The 24,302-nt window shown below is 51.9% G+C and overlaps 3 protein-coding genes across 10 annotated transcripts; all 3 read right to left on the reverse strand.

Annotated features, from left to right (window-relative positions):
* Positions 1-686: 686 nt before the first annotated feature.
* Positions 687-7,143, reverse strand: ENTREP3 (endosomal transmembrane epsin interactor 3). Of its 4 annotated transcripts, none has more exons than XM_070367304.1 (12): positions 5,724-7,143; positions 5,480-5,536; positions 5,171-5,281; positions 4,945-5,064; positions 4,677-4,784; positions 3,950-4,122; positions 3,723-3,822; positions 3,317-3,386; positions 2,516-3,061; positions 1,851-1,919; positions 1,495-1,748; positions 687-1,402 (listed from the first exon to the last, which is right to left on the reverse strand). In XM_070367304.1, the coding sequence occupies exons 1-12, from the start codon at positions 5,946-5,948 to the stop codon at positions 1,229-1,231; spliced, it is 2,007 nt and encodes a 668-aa protein (XP_070223405.1). In that variant the 5' UTR covers positions 5,949-7,143; the 3' UTR covers positions 687-1,228. The 4 variants fall into 4 exon arrangements, with proteins under 4 accessions (XP_070223405.1, XP_070223404.1, XP_070223403.1 ...); XM_070367303.1 differs by having other exon boundaries at positions 3,950-4,125; XM_070367302.1 differs by having other exon boundaries at positions 5,480-5,614.
* A 139-nt stretch (positions 7,144-7,282) lies between these two features.
* Positions 7,283-11,675, reverse strand: SCAMP3 (secretory carrier membrane protein 3). Its single transcript, XM_005898687.3, has 9 exons — positions 11,433-11,675; positions 11,020-11,097; positions 10,254-10,376; positions 10,049-10,169; positions 9,449-9,577; positions 8,853-9,012; positions 8,642-8,743; positions 8,030-8,147; positions 7,283-7,735 (listed from the first exon to the last, which is right to left on the reverse strand). Exons 1-9 carry the CDS (start codon positions 11,496-11,498, stop codon positions 7,589-7,591), a joined length of 1,044 nt encoding a protein of 347 aa, XP_005898749.1. The 5' UTR covers positions 11,499-11,675; the 3' UTR covers positions 7,283-7,588.
* A 488-nt stretch (positions 11,676-12,163) lies between these two features.
* CLK2 (CDC like kinase 2) lies at positions 12,164-21,056 on the reverse strand. 5 transcript variants are annotated; one of them, XM_070367308.1, is made up of 13 exons: positions 20,815-21,056; positions 19,004-19,173; positions 18,031-18,256; positions 17,289-17,373; positions 16,869-16,935; positions 16,576-16,692; positions 15,613-15,779; positions 14,643-14,737; positions 13,889-14,018; positions 13,706-13,788; positions 13,463-13,542; positions 13,199-13,289; positions 12,164-12,697 (listed from the first exon to the last, which is right to left on the reverse strand). In XM_070367308.1, exons 2-13 carry the CDS (start codon positions 19,171-19,173, stop codon positions 12,512-12,514), a joined length of 1,497 nt encoding a protein of 498 aa, XP_070223409.1. In that variant the 5' UTR covers positions 20,815-21,056; the 3' UTR covers positions 12,164-12,511. The 5 variants fall into 5 exon arrangements, with proteins under 5 accessions (XP_070223409.1, XP_070223408.1, XP_070223407.1 ...); XM_070367307.1 differs by having other exon boundaries at positions 17,289-17,376; positions 20,815-21,055; XM_070367306.1 differs by having other exon boundaries at positions 18,031-18,259; positions 20,815-21,051.
* Between the last annotated feature and the right edge of the window lie 3,246 nt (positions 21,057-24,302).

A 24,302-nucleotide genomic window follows, 5' to 3' on the forward strand; every position in this document is an offset into this window, starting at 1 on the left:
AGGGCTCTCCAGTGTTAATCAGCTAGGCAGAGGTGTGAATGCTGACAAATGATACCATGACAGCAAAGGAGGAGGAAATATAGAAGAGTATGATGTCTCTGGGCTTCCCTGGTGGCTCAGTGGTAAAGAATCTGCCTGTCAATGCAGGAGACTCAGGTTCCATCCCGGGTTTGGGAAGATCCCCTGGAGAAGCAAATGGCAACCCACTCCAGTATTCTTGCCTGTGAAGTCCCATGGACAGAGGAGCCTGGTGGGCTACAGTCCATGGGGGTCTCAAAAGAGTCAAACACAGCTTAGCAACTAAACAACAACAATGTGATGTCTTTAAAGACAAGAAAGGGGGAAAATTCAAGAGAAAAGATGCTGATTACGTGGGTTAAATGCTTCTTAGAGGTCAAGTGAAATGCATGCAAGCAGAGAAACGGCCACTGGGTCTGATACTTCTTTTGGTTACCGAAAAATCTGTTTCAAGAGCAGTGCCTAGGGAGAGGGAGGGGAAGGAGCCTGATGGGCGAGGAGAGAATGGATGTTTGAGTAGAAGGAAGGAAGAGAAAAAATGTTTGGCTATGAAAAGGGGAAGAGATACTGTGTGGTAGCTGGAAATAGATATTGGTGTCTTGAGAGTTTTCATAACGAAGAGAGATGCTAGCACAAATCTCAATGGTGATAAAGAATGATCCAGAAGAGAAGGGAAAAACTGAAATTTATTGAAGGCTTAGTGTGTTAAGAGCTTTACAAACTTTCGTCCTCACAATGTTCTATGGATCAGGCAGTTGAGGTTAAATAACTTGCCCAAGGTCATGCAGTTAGAAGTGGTAGAGCTGAGAGGCCAGCCTGATTTTTCTGACCCTTCATGCCTCACCACCCCATTGCACAGGCATACAGCCCCCTATGCTTAAACAACCGGGACATGCCTGTGCCCTGGCCACAACCCCTGGTGAATCAGAGTTACTGTCACGCTGGAGGAACTGGACTTTATTTTCCTCCTCCAGCACCGGAAGCACAGGCATGCCCCCCAGAACCTGAACACCCATGCAGCACAGGACAGGAGCTCTCCCAGGTCATACGGCGGAGGCAAGCAGCAGGAGCCCCTAGAGGTAGGAGGGAAACGGATACTTCTGGGACTGTTCAGCAGGTTTCTCTGTGCGTCAGCCAGTGCAAGAGGTGCTGAGGGCTACTGTGGCCCCAGCATTCATCTGGATCTGTTCAGTGTTGGAGGACACCTGGGTCAGAGCCCAGTCTCCCGGCTGCCCCCATTGAGGCTGAGGCTGTGGGGACGGGTAGCACGCTCCAGCCTGCGGCCGGACAGGAGACGCCTCAGGGAGGAGCCGGAGCTCAGGTCGCCGCAGCTGCGAAGGTGGAGGCTCTCTTGGCCTGGCCGGCCCCAGGGGCTCCGGGGCACCTAGATGGGGCCACAGGAGAGAGCATCAGTGTGGCCCCTAACTCGAAGTTCCAGGCTTTCCTGGGTGTCTTCCTTGGCTCCCCTGACTCTACCTGTTTATGCCCATGGGCTCCATTCCCATTGGGATCTGGGGCCTTCCTGGACATCTGGAGGAAACGGGTGACCAGGCCCCGGCCTGGCAAGCTGCCCTTCAGGTCCCCCAGGGAGTGGGCTGGTGCAGGGCCCGAGGGCAGGGGGACCTTCTGGAAGGTGGGCACAGGGCGCCGCTTCTCTGCTGAGCGGGCACGGAGCAACTTGGGGGAAGGGCAATGGGCTAGACGGAAGAGGCAGGCTTCAGAGCAGAGCCCTGGAGAGAGAGAGAGGGAGAGTGGGTGGAATGGGAGGTGCAGAAAAGGCCAGGCAGCACTGCCCTATCCCCCACCCCCTGGGCACCAACAATGTGCCTAACCTGTATCTGCAGAGGAAACGGAAGCAGCTTCTTCCTCAAGCACTTTGGTATAAAGGTCCCTGAATTCAGCTGAAGAAGAGGGGAGAGAAACACGGACGGAGTTGCGAGTGCGCTGTAGACACCCCCACCCATCTCACCGCCCTCCTGAGAACCCAAGCCCAGCTCCTACAGCCCACTCCCAACCAAGGGGGCATTGTCACTGCCCATGTCTGCCAGCAACTAGATGGAACAATCCACCAAATCAGGGACTAAGGTGCCATCACTCTCTGCTGCATCCTCCCCAGTCCCTGGCACATAATGGTAATGACAAGCATGTTCTGTGCCAGGGCGGAAGCATCTGACCTGCATCTCTCCTCAGTAACACCACAGTATGTACAGTGAGGTGCTGTTATTATACCCATTTTACAGGTGAGAAACCGAGGCTGGAAGGAGTAGGTAACCCAAGCTGGGGCCTGTGAGACTGGGTTCGAACAACCAAATCCTCTTTTTTTAACCACTAAGCTACTGACTGGTGTGTTTTTCACAGGTGACATAAGTGTCTGATGCAGGTGTGAACCAGAATTTCTGCCTCCTCAGAAACCCCAGTAATGTCCCAAATCCTGGCGGGCATCATTGGCCCTCTCACTCCCAGTGCCTACCCTTTCCTGAACCTTGTGGGGGCTCACCAGTGTTGCTGGAGGTGGTGATGCCTGGGTCACTGTGGGACCGTGGCAGCAGCAGCGGTGGTGGGGGAGCCGGGTGAGGAGGCCGGTGCCCCGGTGGGGTGAGGGAACCTGAGCTATCGCTGAAGCGGCGGGCCGGGGCTCGGGGGGAAGGGGCCGCAGCTGGCCGGCTGCCTCCCCGGGGGACCCGCCGCCTCAGCTCGGGGAAGCAGGGTCCCACCCAAGGCGGCCAGCCCTCCAGCCGGTGGCAGCTGCGGGCCGCTGTGGGGGCACCCAGTGGGGGTGGGGCTTCGGGGGCAGAGCAGGAATAGGAGCGGGCTGCCCTTGGGGGCCGCCGGGGAAGGGGGCTGTCCTCGAAGGGGCCCCGAAGGCCGCAGTCCAGGCTGAGGCAGTAGCCAGCGCGGCTGCGCTGAATAGAGCGGAAGAGCACGTAGTCAACGGAGCGCACGGAGCCCTGCAACTCCAGCAGGCACGAGTCCTCCGATGGGCTGGAGCCGCCCGGGAGGTCGCCAATGGCAGACAGCACCAGAGACCCGCTGTCCATGGACACTGTGGGCAGTAGGGGCGGCTGGGTAGCATCAGCCTGGCCAGGCGAGGCAGTGCCTCTTTCCTCAGGGCAAGCCCTTTGGGGGCCAGCCTGCCTCCAGTGTTACCTCAGAGGAGACCACTAAGTCCAGGATTCCAGGAAAACCCAACCCTCGCTTGTCACTCAACCACCAACTCCGTCTAATTTCTGCCCTGCCCCCCACCAGCTCAGCTATCCCAGGCGTCCGTCTTGATCCACCCTCCCCACTTTCTGCTCACCATCTACAATGGAGGCCACTCGCTCGCAGATGCAGGAGCCATCATGCAGCTGAGGATCAAACAGAGTGGCCTGCAGAAGACACAAGGGTCAAGCATCCAGCCCTGCACACCGACATGGCCACCCCATAGGCTTGACAGAGCTCTGGAGACCTAGATTCCAGTCCAGCAGCTTTGTCACTTGGTCCAAGTCACTTTATGTGGGCCTCAGTTTCCACGTCTGTAAAATGGAAATAATCGTTCTTACCCCACCCACCTCACTACCTTCTCAGGCAGATCAAAGAGACAGTGGATGTTCTAGTGCTTTAGATCACGAGAACTAGTATTATCTTTATCCAGTACCAGCAGCTCACTCAGATTTTCAGGCTCTATCTTGGACTCCCCAGCCTGCACCAAGCCCTGCTCTCACCTGACTGTCTCCTCGTAGCCCCATGACGGCCTCATAAGAAGGGGGGCAATCAGTAGGGTATAAGGGCACTGGGCTGTCCATGGAGCCATTGTAGGTGATGCTGGCAGAAGGAGGGAAAGGGTCAAAGCCTGGAAAAGAACTATTCTGAAAAGATCCCTCCCCACCAATCTGGCCCCAGCCCCAGTCTCCTTCCTTAGTTCCCCCAATAGGACTCTGCTTGGCCTCACCTCTGCGCATCTGTTTCTGAGCTGCAGGTATACTCTGGGGGGTAGTACGGTGGCGGGGGCACGGGTGGTACAAATTCCTCCAGGTCCAGCATGGTGTGCAGGAGAGGGTCTGGGGGCGAGGAGGTACAGCCCAGAGGCCCCAAAGGGCCTGAGACTGAGCGTTCAGGCGCCAACTGCTGGGGAGCAAGCAGGTCAGCAAGCTTGGATTCTGGGAACACAGCTCCTTGATTCCCACATTCCTCTCTCCTCTACATTTTCTGACCCTGCCCCCTCCAAGAAGCTCAGTTCTGGCCCCTTCCTTTGCCAGAACAGGTTCCTCTTCTAACTGCCCCAGCTGAGGACCTTCACCTCTTACCCTGCCTATCTAGAAATTCCTCCTCTTAATGGACTCTTCTGCACCCAGAATCACTCTCTGTTCTGTCCCCACCAGCCCATCAACCCGTTATCTCTGCCCCCATCTAAGACCTTCTGGACTCTGCCCAACTTTTAGTCCCATTCTCCAATGCCCTGGGGCTGACATCACACATTTCTGTTACTCCCAGTGATTCCCCTTCTCACCCTCCCTCTTAAATATTCCTACAGTCAACATGCCTATTAGGTGAGCCACAGCCCCTGGTGCTCAAAAGCCAGAGCTGCAGCCATTCCCTCCCCCCAAGACCAGTCCCAGCACACAAACACCCCTGCCCCCAGCCTACCTTCTTGGCCTTGACCCCAGCTTCCCACTCACCGTGTGCACAAGGTCCAGGGAGAAGATCTGGATGCAGCAGACAATGGCAGAGAGGGTACAGATTATGGCGGCACAGATGGTGAGCCCACAGACGCTGAAGAGTAAGTTCTGGGGAAGGCGAGAGAGAGGAATGTGAGAGGAGCCTAGGGTGCAGTAAGTCCCACATATTCAGGGCCTGTGAGGACTCAGGAGGAGACACAAGAGTGCGAGCCAGAGCCAGGAAGATGGTGGGAGGGAAAGGAATGGTGGAGATGGGGTGCATGCTCACCTTGAGGGCCCCTCGGGCTTCATCACAGGTGGAGTTAAGAGCAATTTTCAGTTCCTGCCCCGACTCTGGACAGGGCCTAAGAAGACGAACAGAGGGGCAGCACACGCAGACCTTCCCATCCTGAGTGAGAGTGGAGAGAGTGAGGCAGGCTGAACCCGGACAAGCCGAGCTGTTCCACACACCTCCCCCAACTAGCACACTCAGGCTTTCCCTCCTCAGATCTCACCAAGTTGCATTCTTGGAAGTCTCGGGCCAGCTGAGCGTTTTTACAGGAGAGAACAGAGCCGGCCATGCTGAGCATGACACAGAGCACCGAAAGCAAGGAGAAGAAGGAGATCTGGGGAAAAGAGGGCATAGCCTCAGGGCTGAGACCCCCAAAATACCCTCTACCACAAAGGGAGCCACTCTCATGCACAGGCTTTTATGCCTGGTCAACATGAATGGAAGGGTCAGTTCCCTTCTTGGGGACATAAATGGGCATCCCCTCAGGTGCTAGGCACCTGCCTCCCAGTGGGCATCAGACCCTGGCACCTACCACTAGAGTGAACGGCCGCTTCCAAGACACGATGCCAACAACCCCGGAAAACGCCAGCTGGGGATAAAGCGGGCACAGGCTCAGCATGAAGGGGAGGCACCTGGGTGAGCCCCGCACCACAGGGTGTACCCAGCTCTGTAAGGAGTAAGAGGACCAGGAGAGGCCAGGATTTGGACTGGCAGCTGGTGTTGAGGGGTGGGGCCCAAGGAGCCTCCCCCACCCAACAACTGTGCACCCAACTCACCGAGAACCCAGCCCAAGACGGGCAGGATCTCTTGACGCTCTCGGTGGTGGTGATGGAGGAGGCCACCATGCTGAAGGTGACCACCAGGACGCCCAGGAGCACCTGAGCCAGCCCCAGCGTGAGCAGGGCCTGTAGCCAGGGTCGGTGGAGGCGGAGGTGTGTAAGGCCCCGAGTGCTGGGCCGGCTAGTCAGCGAGCGGCTGGAATCGCTAGGCGAGGGCATCATGCCTGCCGCCCGGTTGCCTGAGCCTTGCTCGGCACCCCCTGGCGCTTGGGAGCATCTCAGAGGTGCCCAAGGCCTCGTCCTTCCTCCTCTCCACCCCCCTCCCTCTAGAGCCCACCCCCTGGCTGGGTCCCCTGAGGCATGGCCCAGGGACTCCAGCTGGGGGGGAGTCCAAGGGGGAGGCCTCACGGAGGGGCCGCGGAGTGCTCCCTCCCCACCACGGGTACTGGACGGGCACCGTGCCCGTTACGGCGATGAGGACACGGGGGCACCGGCTCATCGCATCTCCCTAGGGAAGAGGGGCGCCGAAAAGAGCCGGTCCGGGAGTGAAGAGAGGGAGACGTTCCAGAACCGGGAAGGGTGGGAGGGTAAAAGGCGAGAAGGATGGGAAAGAAGTCTAGAGAAGAGGGTCGGGTCGGCGTGGGGTGACTCTAGAGGCGCGGTCGGTGTGCCTTCAGAGTGTCCAGTTGGATCCGAGGCCGCCTGGTGGGGAGAGGCTGCGGCGCCACCGTCTCCAGGGTCGCCAGCCCCACTCCCCTTCCCACCATGCTCCTGCTCCCCTAGCTCAGGCTGCAGCAGGTCCAGGACTGGAGACGGGGGATGGGGGATGAGATGGTGCGGGAGGAGGGGCGTGGTACGAGGGCGAGCGCGGTGCACCCCGGGAGTTGTAGTCCCAGTCAGAGACCCTGGGGGGAGAGGGAGGGGGAGAGGAAGGGGGAGGGACGGAGAGGGATGGGGCGGACGGCCGGGCGAGCTGCCCGCCCCCGCTGGTCTGGCGCGGAGCTCCGGCCCCGCAGGGCCCGAGCTAAAGCTTTCGGCGCCTACTTGGGCCCCGCCCAGCCTCTCACGCCCCTCGGCCGCTGCGTTCCCAGCAGAGGTAGCGGCTCTTTCTTAAAGGAGAAAGTCATTAAAGGAGCGGGGTGGAGAGCGGAGTTCCCTGGCAGCTCCGCGATTCCACGCCCAACCGGGGACTTCCCTCCCACTTCCTGCGCCAGCCAGTGGGCTCTGCTGTCCCGCCGCCACAGCTCTCCATTTACACTAAGGCCAGGTCCGACCTTCCCTCCAGAGTCCACAATTCAGCTTCCACTCCAGTCGCCTCCACTTTATCTTCTGTAAGACCTGATACTGCTAAGTTGCTTCAGTCGTGTCCGACTCTGTGCGACCCCATAGACGGCAGCCCACCAGGCTCCCCCGTCACTGGGATTCTCTAGGCAAGAGTACTGGAGTGGGTTGCCATTTCCTTCTCCAGTGCATGAAAGTGAAAAGTGAAAGTGAAGTCGCTCAGTCGTGCCGGACTCTGTAAGCCCTAGTTCCCATTAAAATTCCAGAAACCGGCATTTGTGTTCCAGTTCCATTTTCTTTTTATTTAAATAACCGAAGCAACAGCCTTGGCACAGCAGAGGGAAGCGGGTCGGGTGTGTAGTTGTGGCAGCAGTGTGGCCTGATTAAGGGGTGGGAGGGAAGCAGTGACTGGGTCACGGTGGGCTCCCCACACCCTTAAGTCAGGTTCAGCAGTCATGGTTGTATGATTGGGGGTACTATAGTGGAGACATCAAACAGTGATGTCTCAAAGTCCCAGAGACCTCAGGGATGGGGGCTAGTCGCCTCCCTCAGTGGAAGGGCCAGGGCATCCCAGTTAGGGGTCACGGGGCCCGGAAGGCATTTTCTGCAGCCCCAGCGGCTGCATTGGCAGCTGCGGTTCGCACCGCAGGGTTGGAGAAGACACCAGCTGCAAACTCTTGCTGGGCCTTCTGAAAGCTGGCACCTGTGCGGCGATACAAAGAGTGGATCTGCAAGTAGAAAGCACAGACTTTACAGCATGTTCCAGCCACTGTTAATCCCACTCCAATCTAATACCATCACGACCACTCACCAGCCTGTAGCTCTAGCTTTTCCTTCCTGGCTCCCTACCAACACACACGCACACATACCCTACAACCCCCCACCCCCGCCCTCCGCCGCTCAGGTCCATTAGCTGAGAATCCTTCCATCTGCCTGGCCCTCCCCAGTTGCTCCTGAATGTTCCAGTCAAGTCCCCAGGGACACGTGATATCACTCTCCAGGCCCCACCTACAGCCCCTCACCCGCTTCAGCATAACAATTCCCAGCACAGCAATGCCAGTGAAGAACAGGGCAACCAGCAGCATGAGTACAGCTACAGCTGTGTTGACCTTCAGCACCACCAGGGCAGAGATCCAGCCACTGTAAGGAGGAGAAAATACACGGAAGTGAGGAGAACTGTTCAGTTAGGTCCCAGTCCTTCCAGCTTCTCCACTGGTCCCGTCTTCATCAAACCAGGGGCCGTTTCCCTGTGGGTCTGGCAACTTGCCATGCACTACAGTCCCAAACTAGTTTAATCTCAGCTTCTGAACCATCCTAGCTCTCCAAGCTCTTCCAGACATCCTCACTCCAAACAGACCTTTCTTTTGAGGATGCCTCCTCTTCAACATGTGTAAACATGTCTCCTCCAGGAAGCCTCCTCAGACTGAGCATGTCCAGCCAGCTTTCCCTTAATCTGTCTGTTGACAGTACTGTCTGAGCTCTCTATCATGGAGGGTGTCCTGTACCCCTATTAAACCAGCATCTCCCAAGGATTAAAACCACAGTTCCTTTTTCTGAACAACTCCAGTACCCAATGCTGACTTGATCAGAAAGAGTGGGAGGAAGGGGTTAGCGTAAATTGCAGTCTCACAGACCTGAACCCCCAACCTGGGATGCCAATGGCCTGGAGGACAAACAGAACATCCTGGACGAAGAAAATGAAGAAGAAAACGAAGAAATTGAATGAACTGTCACTCCTGCAAAGAGAAAAGAATGGGAAGTGTAGGCAAAGAATCAGGGTTGTAGGAGCAGAAAGGGGCCCCTCCAAGTCCCCTCCCTGCCATCATCCCCACTGCCCCTTCTTACCGGAAAGCCTTGTACATGGGGCGATACCAGCAGACGAAGGAGCAGGGAGTGAAGAGGAGGATCCAGAGGATAGAGAGCCCAAAGCCTGAGCCATTGCTGGTCTCCACACAGAAGCTGGCCAGGCAGGCAAGAAAATTCAAAAGAAGAGCCAGAGTGCTACCTAAGGGTCAGAGGGACAGGATGATGGGTCAGTGAGAGCTCTTTCTCCGAGAAACCCACCCCACAACCCTCACCGAATGCGGCAGAGTAGGGAAAGGAAAGCAGCTTCCACCTTCACAGGATCCTCAACAGGGGAGACAACCAGCAAATCTCAACTATGTGTCATCCCATTTGCAAAGACTTTTAAAAGGATCCAGAATACATTTATGCATATGGACAAGGAGAAGGGGGAGAGAGCAAGAACGTACATTTGCTAGAAGACTGGAGAATAAGTTCTGAGTACTGTAAAAGGAGTAATCCGGAAAATGCCAGAGAAATGAGCCTTCAATGATACTTCATTCAAAGTATCTAGTTCTGGGCGAGTGAGCTCCAGGAAAAGGAATGATGTACAACTTACTGCCCATACTTTTCTTTCAAAAAGGTTTCTGACTACTCACACATCCAGAGGTAGTACATGGTGGATACTGTCTTCTGAAATTCTTGGGGGATCTCCATGGAGATGTCCTGGAAAAAGCAGGGCTGAACTGGGCAAAAAGAAGGTAGAGGAGGCCAATTGTTCTGTCGAGCTGTAAGGCACAAAAAGAGCAGGAGGGTCCCACTAGTAAGACAGAGACCAACAAATCACTCCCCCTTCCTTTTACCCCTGGATTTTCTATTTCCAATTCGAGAGTTCAGGAAGACAAGAGCAAATAGGAAAAATTATATTAGTAGTGTTTATTATGACTTTTGTTTACTATGGCTTATAACTTCTAACCACTATGCCCAGGATTTGGGCATCTATATAACTATATAGTTATCTATGTAACTTTAACCTCACAACAATCCTGTTAAACAGGTACAAACATTATTCTCATTTTACAAGTAAGGAACCTGAGGCACTCAAGATTAAGTAACTTGCCTAAGAGCTCATCCTTAATAAGCCACTGCACCCAAATTCAAACTCTGCAATCTGGCTCCAGTGCCCATGCTCTGAGCTCCTTTGTTGAGACTTCAAAGCTGTCAGATGCCCTCCGCAACCCCATCAAGGATCCACTTACTAGCTGTGCTGCCCAGGGCAGCATGCTGGAGTTCTCGCTCCCTTCGGTCCAACTCCTCTGCCTTTCGGTTGAGCTCCTCCTGTTTCTTTAGCAGCTCAGCTGTGGCTGCTGCAGTTGAAGCCTGCCCAGTAAGAGCAGCCGGAAATGTGAGTCCTGAACCACAGGGATGCCCTCTCCCCATACCCCTACCTATACGCCCCCCTACCTGGGTGCTGTAGGAGCCATAGTTCTTGGGTTCTGTGGGGCTGAGTTTTCTTGAGGACTGCAAGGGTGGAGCTGAGGGTGGAGCTATCGGAACAGGGGCAGGAGGCTCATAGCTTGGTGGTGGCTGTTGAGTTTGGAAAAGACCTTAAGCGTCATCTAGTCCCCCATAACACAGGAGGCTAGAGTCTACTTGAATACCTTTAGACCTAAAACTCATTACCTAAAGTGGCAGCCCTTCCCCCAATTAGAAAGCTAATTATTGTGTTTATATCATAGAACTCTCTAATAACTTCCAGCTACCCTCACATCAAGTTCCTTAGCCAAGATTCAAAGCACTCATCTACGAAATCAACCTCCTTAAACTTTTAAAAAACTCTTACATTTTTATATTCCAGTGAGACAACCAGGTCTAGTTTTCTTCATCCCTTGCTTTCTAATTGTGTACCTAAGCATACTTTGTTTTCTCAACTCCAACCAAGCCCATCCCTTTTCATCTTTAAAAAAGCCTCCCCAGACAGGGTCTTCATCAGGCCCTGATAGAATCCAGGTAATCCCAAGACTGACATTTAGAACTCAAACTGAGATCTCTGGCCTTGATGTCTTTAGATGGGTTAGGCATCCCATGGCAGACTGGCCTCTTCCAGGGAGCCAAGATCACGGTGCTTCTTCCTTCTTTTGCGTGCAGAAAAGTCCCCTGGACCTCAACACAGTGGCCTTGTTGGCATACCCTACCCTTCCCGGGCTTCCTGTGCTCTCCAGAATCTCACCTCCCGGGTCTCAAAAGGGTTGTAGACGTCAAGAGTAGCATAGTGCGTGCTGGGTCGATGCTGGATCACAGCTGGGTCCTGTGGGCAGAGAACTGCGGCTCAGTTGGCACCTGGTGCCTCTGCGGGAACTCATAGGGGCCTCTTCTCAATTGCTGTGGCTCCAAGAACTGCAGCTTGAGGCCACGCTGTTGTCCCAATATATCTGCCCCCAACCTTTCACCCCACACTACCAGTACCAGCGCCTTAAGGGGCAGGGCCCGCCCCCCAAGGATGCTCACTGGTTTGGAGTCGTCGTCACACCCACGTGGCGGCCCTTTCTCGGATCAAATGTCACGAACAGGAATACAAGTTAGCCCGACCCTCTAGAACCGAGAAACCACCCCAGCCGCCTAAAAGAGGCCGGCGCAAGTCACCTGAAAGGGGTTGTCAAGCTCGCCGGGCTCGGCGAAAGGGTTTCCACCGTCTCTGCCTTGAGCCATGTTTGCAACTTCGGCTTGGGCCGCCCCCTGCCCTCCACGCCCCTGCCGCGGCAGTGGCGGCGGCAGCGGCTCTCAGAGCTCCCTCCGCTCCGCTCTTCTCGGTCCGCCCCGCTTCCCTGTGCACGGATTGGTTGTACCGACCGGAAGGGTCACAAGGATCCCCGCAGCAGCAGCGAGTTGCGCCTGCGTCTCGAATAAAGGAAAAGAAGGAAGTACCCCACGTGACATCTCTAACTCTGTCTCAGTAGCCAAGTACCGCCCCTTCCCGACGTAACTTCCTTCGATTAACGAACTACACATCCCAGTAGGCCTCGCGTTAGAATCGCGATCCGTCCTAGCCTTCGCAAGAGAAGTATGATGGGAGTCCTCAGACCGGTGGTGGCGGTATCCCAGGAGCCCAGTTCAGGAAGTTTTTTATCTGCATTTCTGACCCTACCCTGGGGCCCAGCTATACTAACCGAACCTCTTTCCCAAACCTCATTATTCCAGATCAAATATGTGCTAACTTTACAACCCTTTCTTACAGTCAAATGTTACCCACCCATCGCTCAGATAAACTGGTAGCCTGAGGTTAATTTTGAAGGGTAAGATGGGACTCCCTTCGTTGCCAATCTAATCATCCCACCACCCCAGCACCTCCAAACCTCAAACTCCAGGGATGGGGGTCGGGTGAAGCACATCATTTTATTTCACAAAGACTGTACAAAATTCCTTATAAAACATGGTGTAGATGCCTTCTGGTTACCTCATTCTGCCCAGATCCAACTCAGCTGTTGAAGGGGCAGGTGAGGGTGGGAAGAGTGTGAAATGGAATAGCATTATGTACAAGGCAGGGGTTGAAGCGGTGGTACAAGTTCTTTCATATTTACACTATTTCACATATTCACAGGTACATAGGGAGCCAGGAGGAAGGAGTGAGCTCCGGCTCTGTTCTCTTGTATAAAAAAGCACCAGTGTCCTGGACTGGACACCCACTGCTGTTAAGAGACACAGGGGTGCCCAGGGACAGATCGTCACCGACTGATATCTCGACTGGAGTCCCACAACTTGGCGTTAGGTGGCTCAGCCCGAAGGCGGGCGAAGAAAGGGTGTTGAAGGGCTTCGCCCAAGGTCAGCCGCTTGGCAGGTTCATACTCTAGCATGCTTTCAATCAGATCGAAGAGCTGGTGGTGTTCCTCTGCCTCTGAGGTCAAATACCGCTGGTGGTGGAGGGCAGGAAAAAGGTGAGGCACGGTGCCTTGTAAGCCCCGCCTTCTTCAAGGCCCTAGCTTTCAATCCTCAAGGACCAAGGCTCTGCTCGTGACCATATGATGCTACTTGACTAGGACCACACCAGGGCCATTTCTGATGTTACAGCTCAACTTGCCTTCCCACTAGCACAATTATTCCTTCATACTCTCTGAAAGTTCTACTTATTTTTATCCTTGACAACTTCATGAATCTTCTTTAGCTCAATAAAATGTAAGCTCTTCAAAGGCAGTTTATTTTCTCTGGTTGGCTCAAGAAATAAATGGCTGTCTAACCTCATTCCTTCCATAAAACCACTCCCTTTCTCTCCTATCAACAAAAGATGTCTTCTTTCAGTTTTCCTCCCCTTGTTTCCTAACTCTTTGCTTGTGAAAGGCATTCCAGGGGCAAAACACCTTAAGAAGGAAGGGACCTCTGGGTGGTGGGCACTATTCACTCCCAGTCCGGCTCACCCGAAGTGGTTTGCAGTTTTCTCGAACGTAGCGCCCAGCTGATGTGTTCTCATCCCAATCCAGGCGACCCCGATAAAAATATTTCTGCTTCCTAGAGGGGAAGGGGGAAGTTAAGGAATCAGGAGGTTCCTCTTGTTATGGGATTTCTCCCATCTGAAAGTAGCTGAGGGCAAGCCAGGTGTTGAAGACAAAAGAAAACGTGATAGAGACCAATTCTGTGGCGAGAAAAGGAGAAGGGTTACATTCCTCCCACTCCAGGTTCACCTTGTCTTTCGGATCATCCGGGAAGGGATGGGACCCAAGATCCTTTCCATCATGGCTAGATGCTCTCTGTTGTCATGGGTCTGGGAAACAAAGACAGAACTGAGCAAGGGACTGAGAAGGGATACTGGGGTCTAGCTGTTAGGAAGCTAAACAATGTGGAGGAATGAGCAGGCAGATTCTCAGCAGAGAAGGAAATCAGGTAGAAGAATGCCTGGTGGTCTCATAAGACACCCAACCACTTACTTGGAAGAGGGTGAAGCCAACATAGTATTCGAAGATGATACAGCCTATACTCCACACATCACAAGGCTGAGACCAGCCCAACTCTAGGTAAGGATGGGAAGGAAAGGTATTATGAGGCTCGGGGCCCCCCTCACCACCATACCACCTCACATACTTGGACAAGATTGTCCTTCCCCCTCTTACCAAGAATGACCTCTGGCGCTCGATAATGGCGGGTGGAGACAATGGTACTATGGTGCTCATGGTCGAAGGTGGCACTGCCAAAGTCTACTACCCGCACAGCTGTGCTCTTCACACTGCGCTCATCCCGCTTCTAGGAGGCAAAGCAGGAAAAACATGAACCTCTGCACCGAGACTGAGAGAAAAAACAGACCAAGATTCTGCTGCTATTCTCTAAAGTGCTTCTGAGCCTTAAAAAACCAACTCTGACCTCCTGCCTGCTCCCACACATGTCTTCTGCTTTTACAGCCTCCCCCATATCCATCAGATTACTTTAGGAATGGGGGAGAAAGAGGATTTAGGAGTAACTATAGAATAGCATGCATCTGAAGAGTATACCTAAGTGACTGATATACAGTTTTTCGATAATATATAGCAGATAGCAAAGTGAGGAATAGCTTCCTTAGCTGAGATCCCCTTGATCTCCAGTTAGTCAACAGAGCTGAGCTTTCCTTACAGAAAAGAAACCAAACCAAGAACCTTGTAAGCATTTTCATTATACAGGAAAGTTAACTGAAGTTCTGCTTCCAAATTCTCTTTGAATCTAAATCTTAAATCTTTCCCTTTCCATCTATTTTGGTATTCCGTTTTTTTCAGAGCCAGAGCAGAAAGTGTGGGAGAAAAAAGTAAAAGGGAGGACAAAAAGGGCTAAGAGAAAGGCAAAGTGGCGATGGCCACCTGAGCGCACTGGCCAAGGGACAGACCCTGTCCACCTTACCTTCTCTAGGTTGTAGGTGAGCTCATAGTCCGAATTCACAAACAGAATATTTTCAGGCTTGAGGTCCGTATGTGTCAGCTTGTTATCATGGAGGACTGCAGAGGAGAAGGCCAGGTCAGGGTTGGTCCAGGTGGCCAGAATTACCTACTACCAGCTGACCCCAAGCTTGGTCACCTAGCTCAAAGCTGGTGAGGAGGCAGGTTTGGAAGCACGTGGCTGCTTTCTGCTCTACTTCCAAATGAAATGCCTAGTCTAACAAACTCTACGCTTATTAACATAGTTATATATATATTTCTCAACCAATGTATAAAGATGGTTTGCTATGGTTTTTTCCTTCCCCTGGTCACACCTCGTGATATGCAGGGATCTTACTTCCCTAACCAAGGGCTGAACCCTGCAACAGAGCGTGGAGTCTTAACCAGTGGACTATCACAGAAGTCCCTATGAGTTATATCTTTGTGCTTTAACGTGTGTCTATCTGACTCCTGTGAATTTACTTCTGTGAAACTGTATTATTCTGATGACTGAGGAGGATGTATGTACTAGTCTGAATTCTCAACCTGGAGCCTTGGCTACCCCCTGCTCCCAGGTGGCTTGCTGAGAGCAGAGGGCACCTCAACTCCAGATGAATGCAAACCTCTAGCTCGAGGACTCTGTCTGTCTCCTTGTGCTTAGTGCCTGACTTACTTTCCCAAAGGGGAGCGAAGAAAAAGAGAGGTAATTAAGAGCTCTGACTTCAAATGCTTTCTTTTCTAGCTCCTGCTAGGTTGAACGTGGAGGAGAAGCCATCAGTGATGACAACAGTGAAGGAGTTAAGTCAGAAGAGGAAGAGATGCCAACACGACAGTGAATAGAAGAACTGCAGATTATCGAGTCGACTGTTTAGGGGCTTCACCAGTGTACAACTGAGACCAGAGAGGTCCAGTGGAGGAAGGGCTGCCCCGAGTCCGCCCTGGCCCACCCCACTCACACTTGACGGCCTGGCACAGCTGGAAGGCCATGTGGCGCACTTGGTGGATGGGGTAGGGCAGGTAGTTGTTGTCTTTGAGGAAATCGAAGGTGCTAAGGCCCAGAAGCTCAAAGGAGATACACATGTGGCCATGGTAGTCAAACCAGTCAAACATCTGGACACAGAGGCTGGGAAAAGAGATGGAAGGGGGATGTCTGATGAGCTCCCATCTGTCCACCACCCCTCCAACAAAGGACTACTGCTGCTGACTGCACATACTTGGATAAAAACATGCCAGCTATTATCACCAAGAAAATTCAGTTCAACTACAGAATGGCCTTTCTGGCAGACCCAGGAAGAGAAGTACTACTTGACAAACTTCAAACCATTTTCCTGCAACATTTCAAATAGTTAAACAGGAGCTGCTGAGTGCCAGGCTCCAGTGTGGACCCTGAATTGTCAAACTGCCACTCCATCAACACGACCCCAGCTCCCGCTCTTGAAATTCACTCACCATCAGCCATCTCTGGGCCCATGTTTACACCTACTTATGTCTTTCAGTAATCCTCTTAAATTTTACATTATGCAATGAGTGTGAACAGAAAGACTACACATAAACACCTGCAACTTCATCAGCATAGTTCTATTAAAATTTAAAGTACTTTTTTGATGAAAAATGTTGATTCTCAGTCTTAGGGCCATTTCCAGGGCACATTCCTACAAAGGTCATCCTGAGTTGGAGTTCAACTGCAGAGCAATCTAACTGTCCTCAGAACAAGGGGAATGGATTACAGAATGTCACAGACCCTCCCTTCCTGCCCCTCCTTCCTTCCTTTCAGTAACAGTAATGTTCTACTACTCTACGATGATGAACAGAAGATGAGACAGTCTACAACTCCTCTGCCTGTCTAGTCCATGTTGGGAAGGTTTTCCCGTCTTGAGGTGTAGCCTCTCAGATGCCCCACATATTCCAGCACCGCTTACTTCTTGTTGTCAGGGTCCTTCTCATTGATTTTCTCCAGCACATTGATTTCTAGGCGAGCTGCTTCCTTGTACTTTTCCACATTTTTAATGATCTTCAGGGCAACCCGAGCCCCACCCCTACAGGATGGCAGGAAAGGCTTTTGCTGGAATCTCAAGAATATCTAAGAATGAACAGGGCTGCCTGGGGATTAAGAAATCCTATCTTTGGCTCATTAACCAAAAAAAGCCCCAGATAACCCTCACTACCTCTTTATGGCTAGCAGGTGTGGAGTCTGGAATGGGCTGACATTTACCTGCGATGGTCAACACACTGTACAACTCGGCCGAAGGTCCCCTCTCCCAAGGTGCTTACAATTTCATCTGAAATGAAAAAAGCAGGGTGGGGGAGAAGGGGGGAAGAAAGGGTGGGGAATGAGTTCAGTTTGAAGAAAAAAGGGCACAGCAATCTGGGGTGAGGAGATGAAGGAAGGGGGAACAGATACAGATGGTCACAGGGGAAGAAAACCCCTGCGTGATTCCCACCACCTTTAACCCAGGGGCCATGAGAGCTGGGAGTGGACAGCAGAGGTCAATTCTCAACAGCAACTCAAACCACCCAGATAAACAACACCACTGAGAAAAGGCAAAAGAGGCTGTGGCTTGGGTTGGCTCAGGACGTTAGGATGGCTATGGGACCATTACAGGCTATAGGATTGTTACGATTTGGCTTGTACATCGCTCTTGTAGCCAGTCCCCGACGTGGTAGATGAGGTGGCCCTCAGCGTCGTCCTCTACACTCTTGGCTCTCCGGCTGCTGTGCTGCTGTCGGGGGGCGGGGGGGGTCGGAGCAAGCCAGGTGTCGGAGCGGGGGCCGGAGGGAGGCGGGGTGGGTGGTGGAGGGGTCACCGGTCACAGGCGCCCAGCCAGGGGGGACAGACAATGATGGGGGACAGTGGAAGGGAACACGTCAGATGCAGTAAGGCGGATCGGGGTGAGAAGAGAGAGCGGCGCGCAATCCCAAGTCCCCAAACCCAAAATGGGAACGGGGAGAGGCACGGGCAGAGCGGAGAAGTGGTGTTGTTGCCAATGTCACCCACAACCCCATGCTCTACACGGTGCCCTTCCAGGCAGGCACAGGTCTCCCCTTGCTCCCACCCAAGCCCACCTGCTGAGGGGGCCAGAGTCCAGGGCTTGGGGGAAAAAGGCTGTTCAAAAGCAAGGTCCCCATTAGAAAATGGAGGCCTCTCGGGGGTGGAAGAGCTGCTCCCAACACAATAAGCCCAGCATGCCAGGGAGGGCACGGGGATTCACAAATGCTCTGTGCCCATTCACCTCCGAAGCAGATTCAGGGCCCTCCAAGAGCTGGAGAGCTTCCAAGCGAGCACCTCAGTGTTCATGCCCCAATGTTCCTCACTTACCGGGGTCCCAGAGGGCTGAAGAAGAGTGGGGAGAGGAAGGGCCTGGGCTAGCACTCACCGAAGACGAACGGCTGAATGTCCGGCTGCGCCGTCTCCGCCGTCGGTGCTTCCTACGGCTGCTGCGCTGGCTGCGGTAACTGCTGTTCTCCCGATGGTACTCATAGGAATGCCGGTAGTCTGTGTCATAGTAGGCTTCTCCCCGATCTCGGCTGTAGTCGTTGCGCCTGTAGCTGCCACAGTATCGCCGGTCATACGCCCTCCGATCGGATGAACGATCATCATAGCTGCTGTTGGACAACACACATCCTAATTAGGTGCATCTGTTCAGGTCACAGTCCTTGCCATACCATTTAACGAGGTCCCCCCTCACTGAGGAAAAGCAGTACCGTGAGAAAAGTAGTTCTCACACACTCAAGCCACTCTGAGAGGAACAAGAGCCAGGGCAGTGAAGTAACTAAGCACAGAGGATGATCCCCACATCTGCACATCACCGTAACCTCTAAAAAGACACCTGCGGGACAACTCCTCCTGAGGGCCTCCTCCTCTCCTCCAGAGATGTAATGGCATGAAGAGCTGTTTCTTTCTCAAGCCATTTCTGACTGACATGCAGCTTTGCTCCGAACAATCCTTAACCCATCCCTTCCACTGAACATGTGGCTGACTTATTAAAACCATGGAGACCTAACTCTGTTTTATCTATTAACTGATAAGTCATCTCAAGTTCCTAGTCCTTTGCATTTGCTTTCTCTTTGCCTACAACACTTCTCTTGTCATTCAGACAAGCTTAGATGCCACGTTCTCTGGGAAGTTTTCCCTGATTTATACATCTTGCCCCACTGCACTCAAACCTGCTGGAGGCTTCCTTAGCCCCTTTCAAACATACTTCCTCTACGATAACATTCTTAACACCACAATGTAAATGGGTTAAGCATCACGTAATATTAACTACTTAGGTTGAAACTGATAAATCTTTGTTGAATAAACAAATAAGTGAGTGGGTCTAATTTGAGTTTTTCTTCCTGAAGCCTCACCTTCGGGAACGGACATGGTAACTGTCTTCCCGTCGGCGCCGCCGCGTACGGTCACTGCTGCTTGACCAGGAGCGGCTTCTTCGTCGCTTATGCTTTCGGCTCCGATAATGCTCATGGTAACTCCCTCTGCTGCCTCTCTCAGAAGAGTGGTACCTTCGAGGATGAGGCATCTGTAAGGATAGGGAAAGGAGAAATAGTAGGGGCAGGATCTGAGTTTTCCGAAATCCCCTCCAAGGACTGGCTGCCCTAGAAATGCTGTTTTCTGTTCTTCAATTCCAACTTTTTTTTTTTTTTTTTTAAACCACTCACAACTCCTCAGTCTTCCTCTGGGCTTACAATTTCTCCTTGATAAAGTAGTATACTAACTCTGGTTGAAAACTTTAGGAATCTTCCTCCTACTCAGCTCATTGCTCTGTTCTGATTTTCCTCAAACAGGGTCTCATGATGACACTCAGGTCTGGGCCACAGCTCATTACAGGTGAGACTGTGCAACTCACGAAGACTGCAACAATTCATCCTTGGCTGGTATCTAGGGTAGATCTGTGGCATTCTGAGTTCCTCACAACTCAAAGAGAATAATGATTTACTATACAATATTATCACAAATGTTTTACAATTACTCAAAGTGTAGATTATCTCCCCAAATAGGCCATCCATGTCCTGAGGGCAGGAATCCAGTTTCCCAGGTTTCCAGGTATAGTTGTGTAAACCAAATATAAGTAAGTTTCAGGAATCTGGGTTTGGCCCTTTGAACTATCTCAATCATTTCTCACATCACTGGCCAAATCTCCCATAGTCTTAATACAATACAGGAGGCTCCAGGCTGCAGTCAGCTTCACATCCAGCCTCCCCTCTTTTGTGCTTACTAAGTACAGAATAACTGATGTTTAATTAATACCAGCACCAGTAAACTAAGTTGGCCACCTTTCAGTGATTGGATTGAAATGGCATGATGCACAAACTCTTTTTTTTTCCTTCAAGGAAAGAATCAGAGAGAAGTCAGTCAAAATCAGGGAAGATGAGACTAGGAGGACAGAATGAGATAAATCCAAAGATAGCAGGGACAGAAGTCTTCTTGGGTGGGTGGGGGTTTTTCAGCATTAGGTGCAGAAAAGGCTTAAGAGGCTCCAACATCTGGCTCCCATTTTGAGCTACTTCTCAAATTGAGGAGGAGGGTGGCATTCGATTCATTCTTGGCCCAATAGTGCTTAAGGCAACCAAGAAGATGCAAACACACTATTCTAACAGGTAATCCAAGTGTGCTTAGGACAGCCACACAAATGTCATCTTATCACATACACACTGCCACCAAAGTTCCTCACAGGCTTTCCTTCTCCCCATCCCCCAAGTATCTCCAGCCTACAACCTTTCTCAACTTCTTTTATCAATTTTTTCCCCTTTCTCACTTAGAAAATCCAGAACTCACTCCTGAAGTCAAACTCTCTCCTTACCCTCCAAGTGACACGACGGTTCTCTGGTCCAACTTTGATATTCTGCTCTTTCTCATCTCTGAAACCACTCCTATTCGCACTCCATCACTCCTTCTCCTACTTTGATCTCTCCCAACTTCCCTACTGGTCTTCCCAAAATACATCTAAGGCAGGTCGACCTTCCACCTCATCTTCCTACACTGCACCTCTGCCACTTTCCAGGTTTCAGCCCCTAGAAATGGGGCTCTAGAATGGGGCTTTTCAGCCCCTCTCCTAATCTCGTCCGGGGCCCTTGCCCCCAGTCCAATCTTCTCTCCGCCCGCCCCACGGTCGCCGCCATCTTTCCGCGCGGCCCCGCGGCCCGCCAGCCCGCGCGCTCACCGTTCTGGCGGCGAGGCCCGTGCGCTTGTCCCACAGGAAGTCCGTGATGGCGGCGGCACTGCGGCCGGAGTCCCGGCACCCCCGCGGCGACGAAGTGCGGCTCCACCCCCCCAACCCGAGACCCTGGGACCTCCCGCCTAGTTCCCGGGCTCCGCTCCAGTCCCTCCCGCCCCGGCTCCGTCCCCGCCCCCAGGATTCGCTTGGCGCCGCTCGCACCGCCCCCGCCCGGGGCCCGATCCCTGCTCGGTCTCCGGCTCTGGCCTCTCCGATCCGCCGCCGCCACCGCGAGCGAGCACGTACGCACGTCCTGCGTCGCTTCCCAGCTACCCCTGGGCTCCGCTCCCCCCCCCAACCCCAGGGCCGCGCACGCCTGCGCGTCCTCGCGTATCTCGCTGCCGTCGGCCCGTTGGAGCAGAGGAGCTGCTGGGGGCGGAAGTTCATGGGGCGGGGAGAGAGTCGCCGGGGACTACCGGGCAGAGCTGCCCCACCTAGTGTCCTTCCGTTCAGTTCAGTCGCTCAGTCGTTTCCGACTCTTTGCGACCCCATGAATCGCAGCACGCCAGGCCTCTCTGTCCATCACCAACTCCCGGAGTTCACTCAAACTCACGTCCGTCGAGTCAGTGATGCCATCCAGCCATCTCATCCTCTGTCGTCCCCTTCTCCTGCCCCCAACCCCTCCCAGCATCAGAGTCTTTTCCAATGAGTCAACTCTTTGCATGAGGTGGCTAAAGTACTAGAGTTTCAGCTTTAGCATCAGTCCTTCCAATGAACACCCAGGACTGATCTCCTTTAGAATGGACTGGTTGGATCTCCTTGCAGTCCAAGGGACTCTGAAAAGTCTTCTCCAACACCACAGTTCAAAGGCATCAATTCTTCGGCCCACAGCTTTCTTCACAGTCCAACTGTCACATCCATACATGACCACTGGAAAAACCATAGCCTTGACTAGACGAACCTTTGCTGGCAAAGTAATGTCTCTGCTTTTGAATATGCTATCTAGGTTGGTCATAACTTTCCTTCCAAGGAGTAAGTGTCTTTTAATTTAGGCGGTGTCCTTCCGTAGTTTTCCTCAATCTTTTACCTATTTCATGAGACTTCTGTGTCTTGTTTTGTTAGGATTGATAGGTTTGAAGGTTGAAAAGAAGGACTTGTCGTTTACGGGATGTCGCCACTCTGCTAACTTTTTGAGGCTTGTGATGTGGTGTGATTCTCCAGCATAGCCTCTAAATATTCAGTTCTTAAAAAGCAGTTCGACAACCTAACCACAGCAAAGAGGTCCCCACCTTTCCTCTTGAACAAAAGCTATGCACTTTTGGGAGAGGAGTGGGGCATCGCCGTGGAGGTAAGGTTTGAAAAATGGAGTGATGGAGAATCAAGTGCCAAAGAAGGGAAAATTTGAGAACTTTATGTTATGTACTTACACATAATATATGAGAAGTGTAAATTTACTGAATTAAAAAATAAAAAGGAAAAAGAAGGAGGCATTGAGAAAAACTAGGTGAGTTAAACACGCTATAGGAGGACTTGAGCAATAATAAGGGAAATGATGAAAGTGAAAGAGAAGAGTGAAAAAGCTGGCTTAAAGCTCAACATTCAGAAAACGAAGATCATGACATCTGGTCCCATCACTTCATGGGAAATAGATGGGAAACAGTGGAAACAGTGTCAGACTTTATTTTTGGGGGCTCCAAAATCACTGCAGATGGTGACTGCAGCCATGAAATTAAAAGATGCTTACTCCTTGGAAGGAAAGTTATGACCAACCTAGATAGCATATTCAAAAGCAGAGACATTACTTTGCCAACAAAAGTCCATCTAGTCAAGGCTATGGTTTTTCCAGTGGTCATGTGTGGATGTGAGAGTTGGACTGTGAAGAAAGTTAAGCGCCAAAGAATTGGTGCTTTTGAACTGTGGTGTTGGAGAAGACTTTTGAGAGTTCCTTGGACTGCAAGGAGATCCAACCAGTCCATTCTAAAGGAGATCAGCCCTGGGTGTTCTTGGGAAGGAATGATGCTAAAGCTGAAACTCCAGTACTTTGGCCACCTCACGTGAAGAGTTGACTCACTGGAAAAGACTCTGATGCTGGGAAGGATTGGGGGCAGGAGAAGAAGGGGACGACAGAGGATGAGATGGCTGGATGGCATCACCGACTTGATGGACATGAGTTTGAGTGAACTCTGGGAATTGGTGATGGACAGGGAGGCCTGGCGTGCTGCGATTCATGGGGTCGCAAAGAGTTGGACACAACTGAGCTACTGAACTGAACTGAACTGAAGGGAAATGAAAAAAATAACCCGAGGATAACTATATTCAAGTAAAGAAATATCAGAGGGGGGCCAGGATGGAAGATAATCAGATGGAGCTTACATCAGTTGGCCAGAAATAGTTTAGAAAAAGTTCCTAAAATAGATGAGGAAGGATAATAAAGAGGTGAGGAGGAAGTGTAGTTCACTTCCTCTTCCATGAACACTTTCCCTTATTCATTCAACAACCATTTACCAAGTGTCCACTTTGTGTTCAGCATTGTGTCAGGTGTAAGGCTCCTGTTCTTCAGAGCTCCATAATCTAATGGAAGAGAAAGACCTGTCCCATAAAATAATGGCAGCCTTGTGACAAGAGCTGTTATGAACAGTGGTGCCCTGGTCACTGTAGGGAAGCTGTAGACTAGACCCTAGCTTGAGAAAAAAGAGTTATAAATGTGTGCCTAGGTTTCCTAGAGGAGATGACATCTGAACCAACTGTTGAAAAGTGAATTGGAGAAGACCAGGCAGAGAAAATACAAAGGTCTAGAGACAAAGCAAAACGAAGCATTTAAACAGAATTGGAGTCCTGGCTTTCAAGAGAGGAACTATCAGAAGAGAGGTTGTTAAAACTAGGTCTAGATTTTACAGGGCCTTGTATGTCATTCTAAGGAGTTTAACTGTAATCCCACAGAAGATGGGGAAGTTTGAAGGACATTAAGCAAGTAATAAAGCTACATTTGGATTTAGGAAGGTAACTCTGGCAGACTGGAAAACTAATTGCCGTGAGAAGTTTAGAGACCCCTTAAGAGGCATCTGAAATAATCTAGGTGAACAAATTCTGAGCGCTTGAAATAAGGCAGTGACAATAAGAAGAGGAGATAAGGGGAAGAATTTGAGATATTTAAGAACTTTTAGGGAATTCCCTGCCAATCCAGTGGTTAGGACTCTGCACCTTCACTGCCAAAGGCCCGGGTTCAATCGCTGGTCAGGGAACCAAGATCCTGCAAGCTGCCCAGCACGCGCCCCGCCCCCCAAAAGAGAATTTACAGCCCTTTCCATCCCATAGCGCTGTAATTTACCTGTCCTGTCTGCAAGCATAGACGAGCGCTGGCTTTATGGACAGGACTTTGTGTTCATCCTTGTGTTCATCCTCAGCGTCCACTCAGTGACTGGCGGAGTTGCTCTTGGTGAGGGCTGGCAGATAAGTTTGGAAATTAAATACTAGAGGGAGCAATATGAAGAAGT

Source organism: Bos mutus, chromosome 3, assembly GCF_027580195.1.
Source record: "Bos mutus isolate GX-2022 chromosome 3, NWIPB_WYAK_1.1, whole genome shotgun sequence".
Classification (NCBI taxonomy): Eukaryota; Metazoa; Chordata; class Mammalia; order Artiodactyla; family Bovidae; genus Bos; species Bos mutus.

What these genes read in the sequence shown, in the direction of transcription:
- ENTREP3 (XM_070367301.1), bottom strand. Translation starts at nt 5,948, where the DNA reads ATGATGCCCTCGCCTAGCGATTCCAGCCGCTCGCTGACTAGCCGGCCC. An exon ending in TCAGAAACAGATGCGCAGAG is followed by an intron (nt 3,823 to 3,949) that starts GTGAGGCCAAGC and finishes TCCTTCTGCCAG; the next exon opens with CATCACCTACAATGGCTCCA. An exon ending in GGCTACGAGGAGACAGTCAG is followed by an intron (nt 3,387 to 3,722) that starts GTGAGAGCAGGG and finishes TGTCTTCTGCAG; the next exon opens with GCCACTCTGTTTGATCCTCA.
- SCAMP3 (XM_005898687.3), bottom strand. Translation starts at nt 11,498, where the DNA reads ATGGCTCAAGGCAGAGACGGTGGAAACCCTTTCGCCGAGCCCGGCGAG. An exon ending in TGCCCTGGGCAGCACAGCTA is followed by an intron (nt 9,578 to 10,048) that starts GTAAGTGGATCC and finishes TGTGCCTTACAG; the next exon opens with CTCGACAGAACAATTGGCCT. An exon ending in CCCATGTACAAGGCTTTCCG is followed by an intron (nt 8,744 to 8,852) that starts GTAAGAAGGGGC and finishes TTCTCTTTGCAG; the next exon opens with GAGTGACAGTTCATTCAATT.
- CLK2 (XM_070367305.1), bottom strand. Translation starts at nt 19,173, where the DNA reads ATGCCTCATCCTCGAAGGTACCACTCTTCTGAGAGAGGCAGCAGAGGG. An exon ending in AGCGCCAGAGGTCATTCTTG is followed by an intron (nt 13,789 to 13,888) that starts GTAAGAGGGGGA and finishes ATCCTTACCTAG; the next exon opens with AGTTGGGCTGGTCTCAGCCT. An exon ending in AAAACTGCAAACCACTTCGG is followed by an intron (nt 12,698 to 13,198) that starts GTGAGCCGGACT and finishes CTCCACCACCAG; the next exon opens with CGGTATTTGACCTCAGAGGC.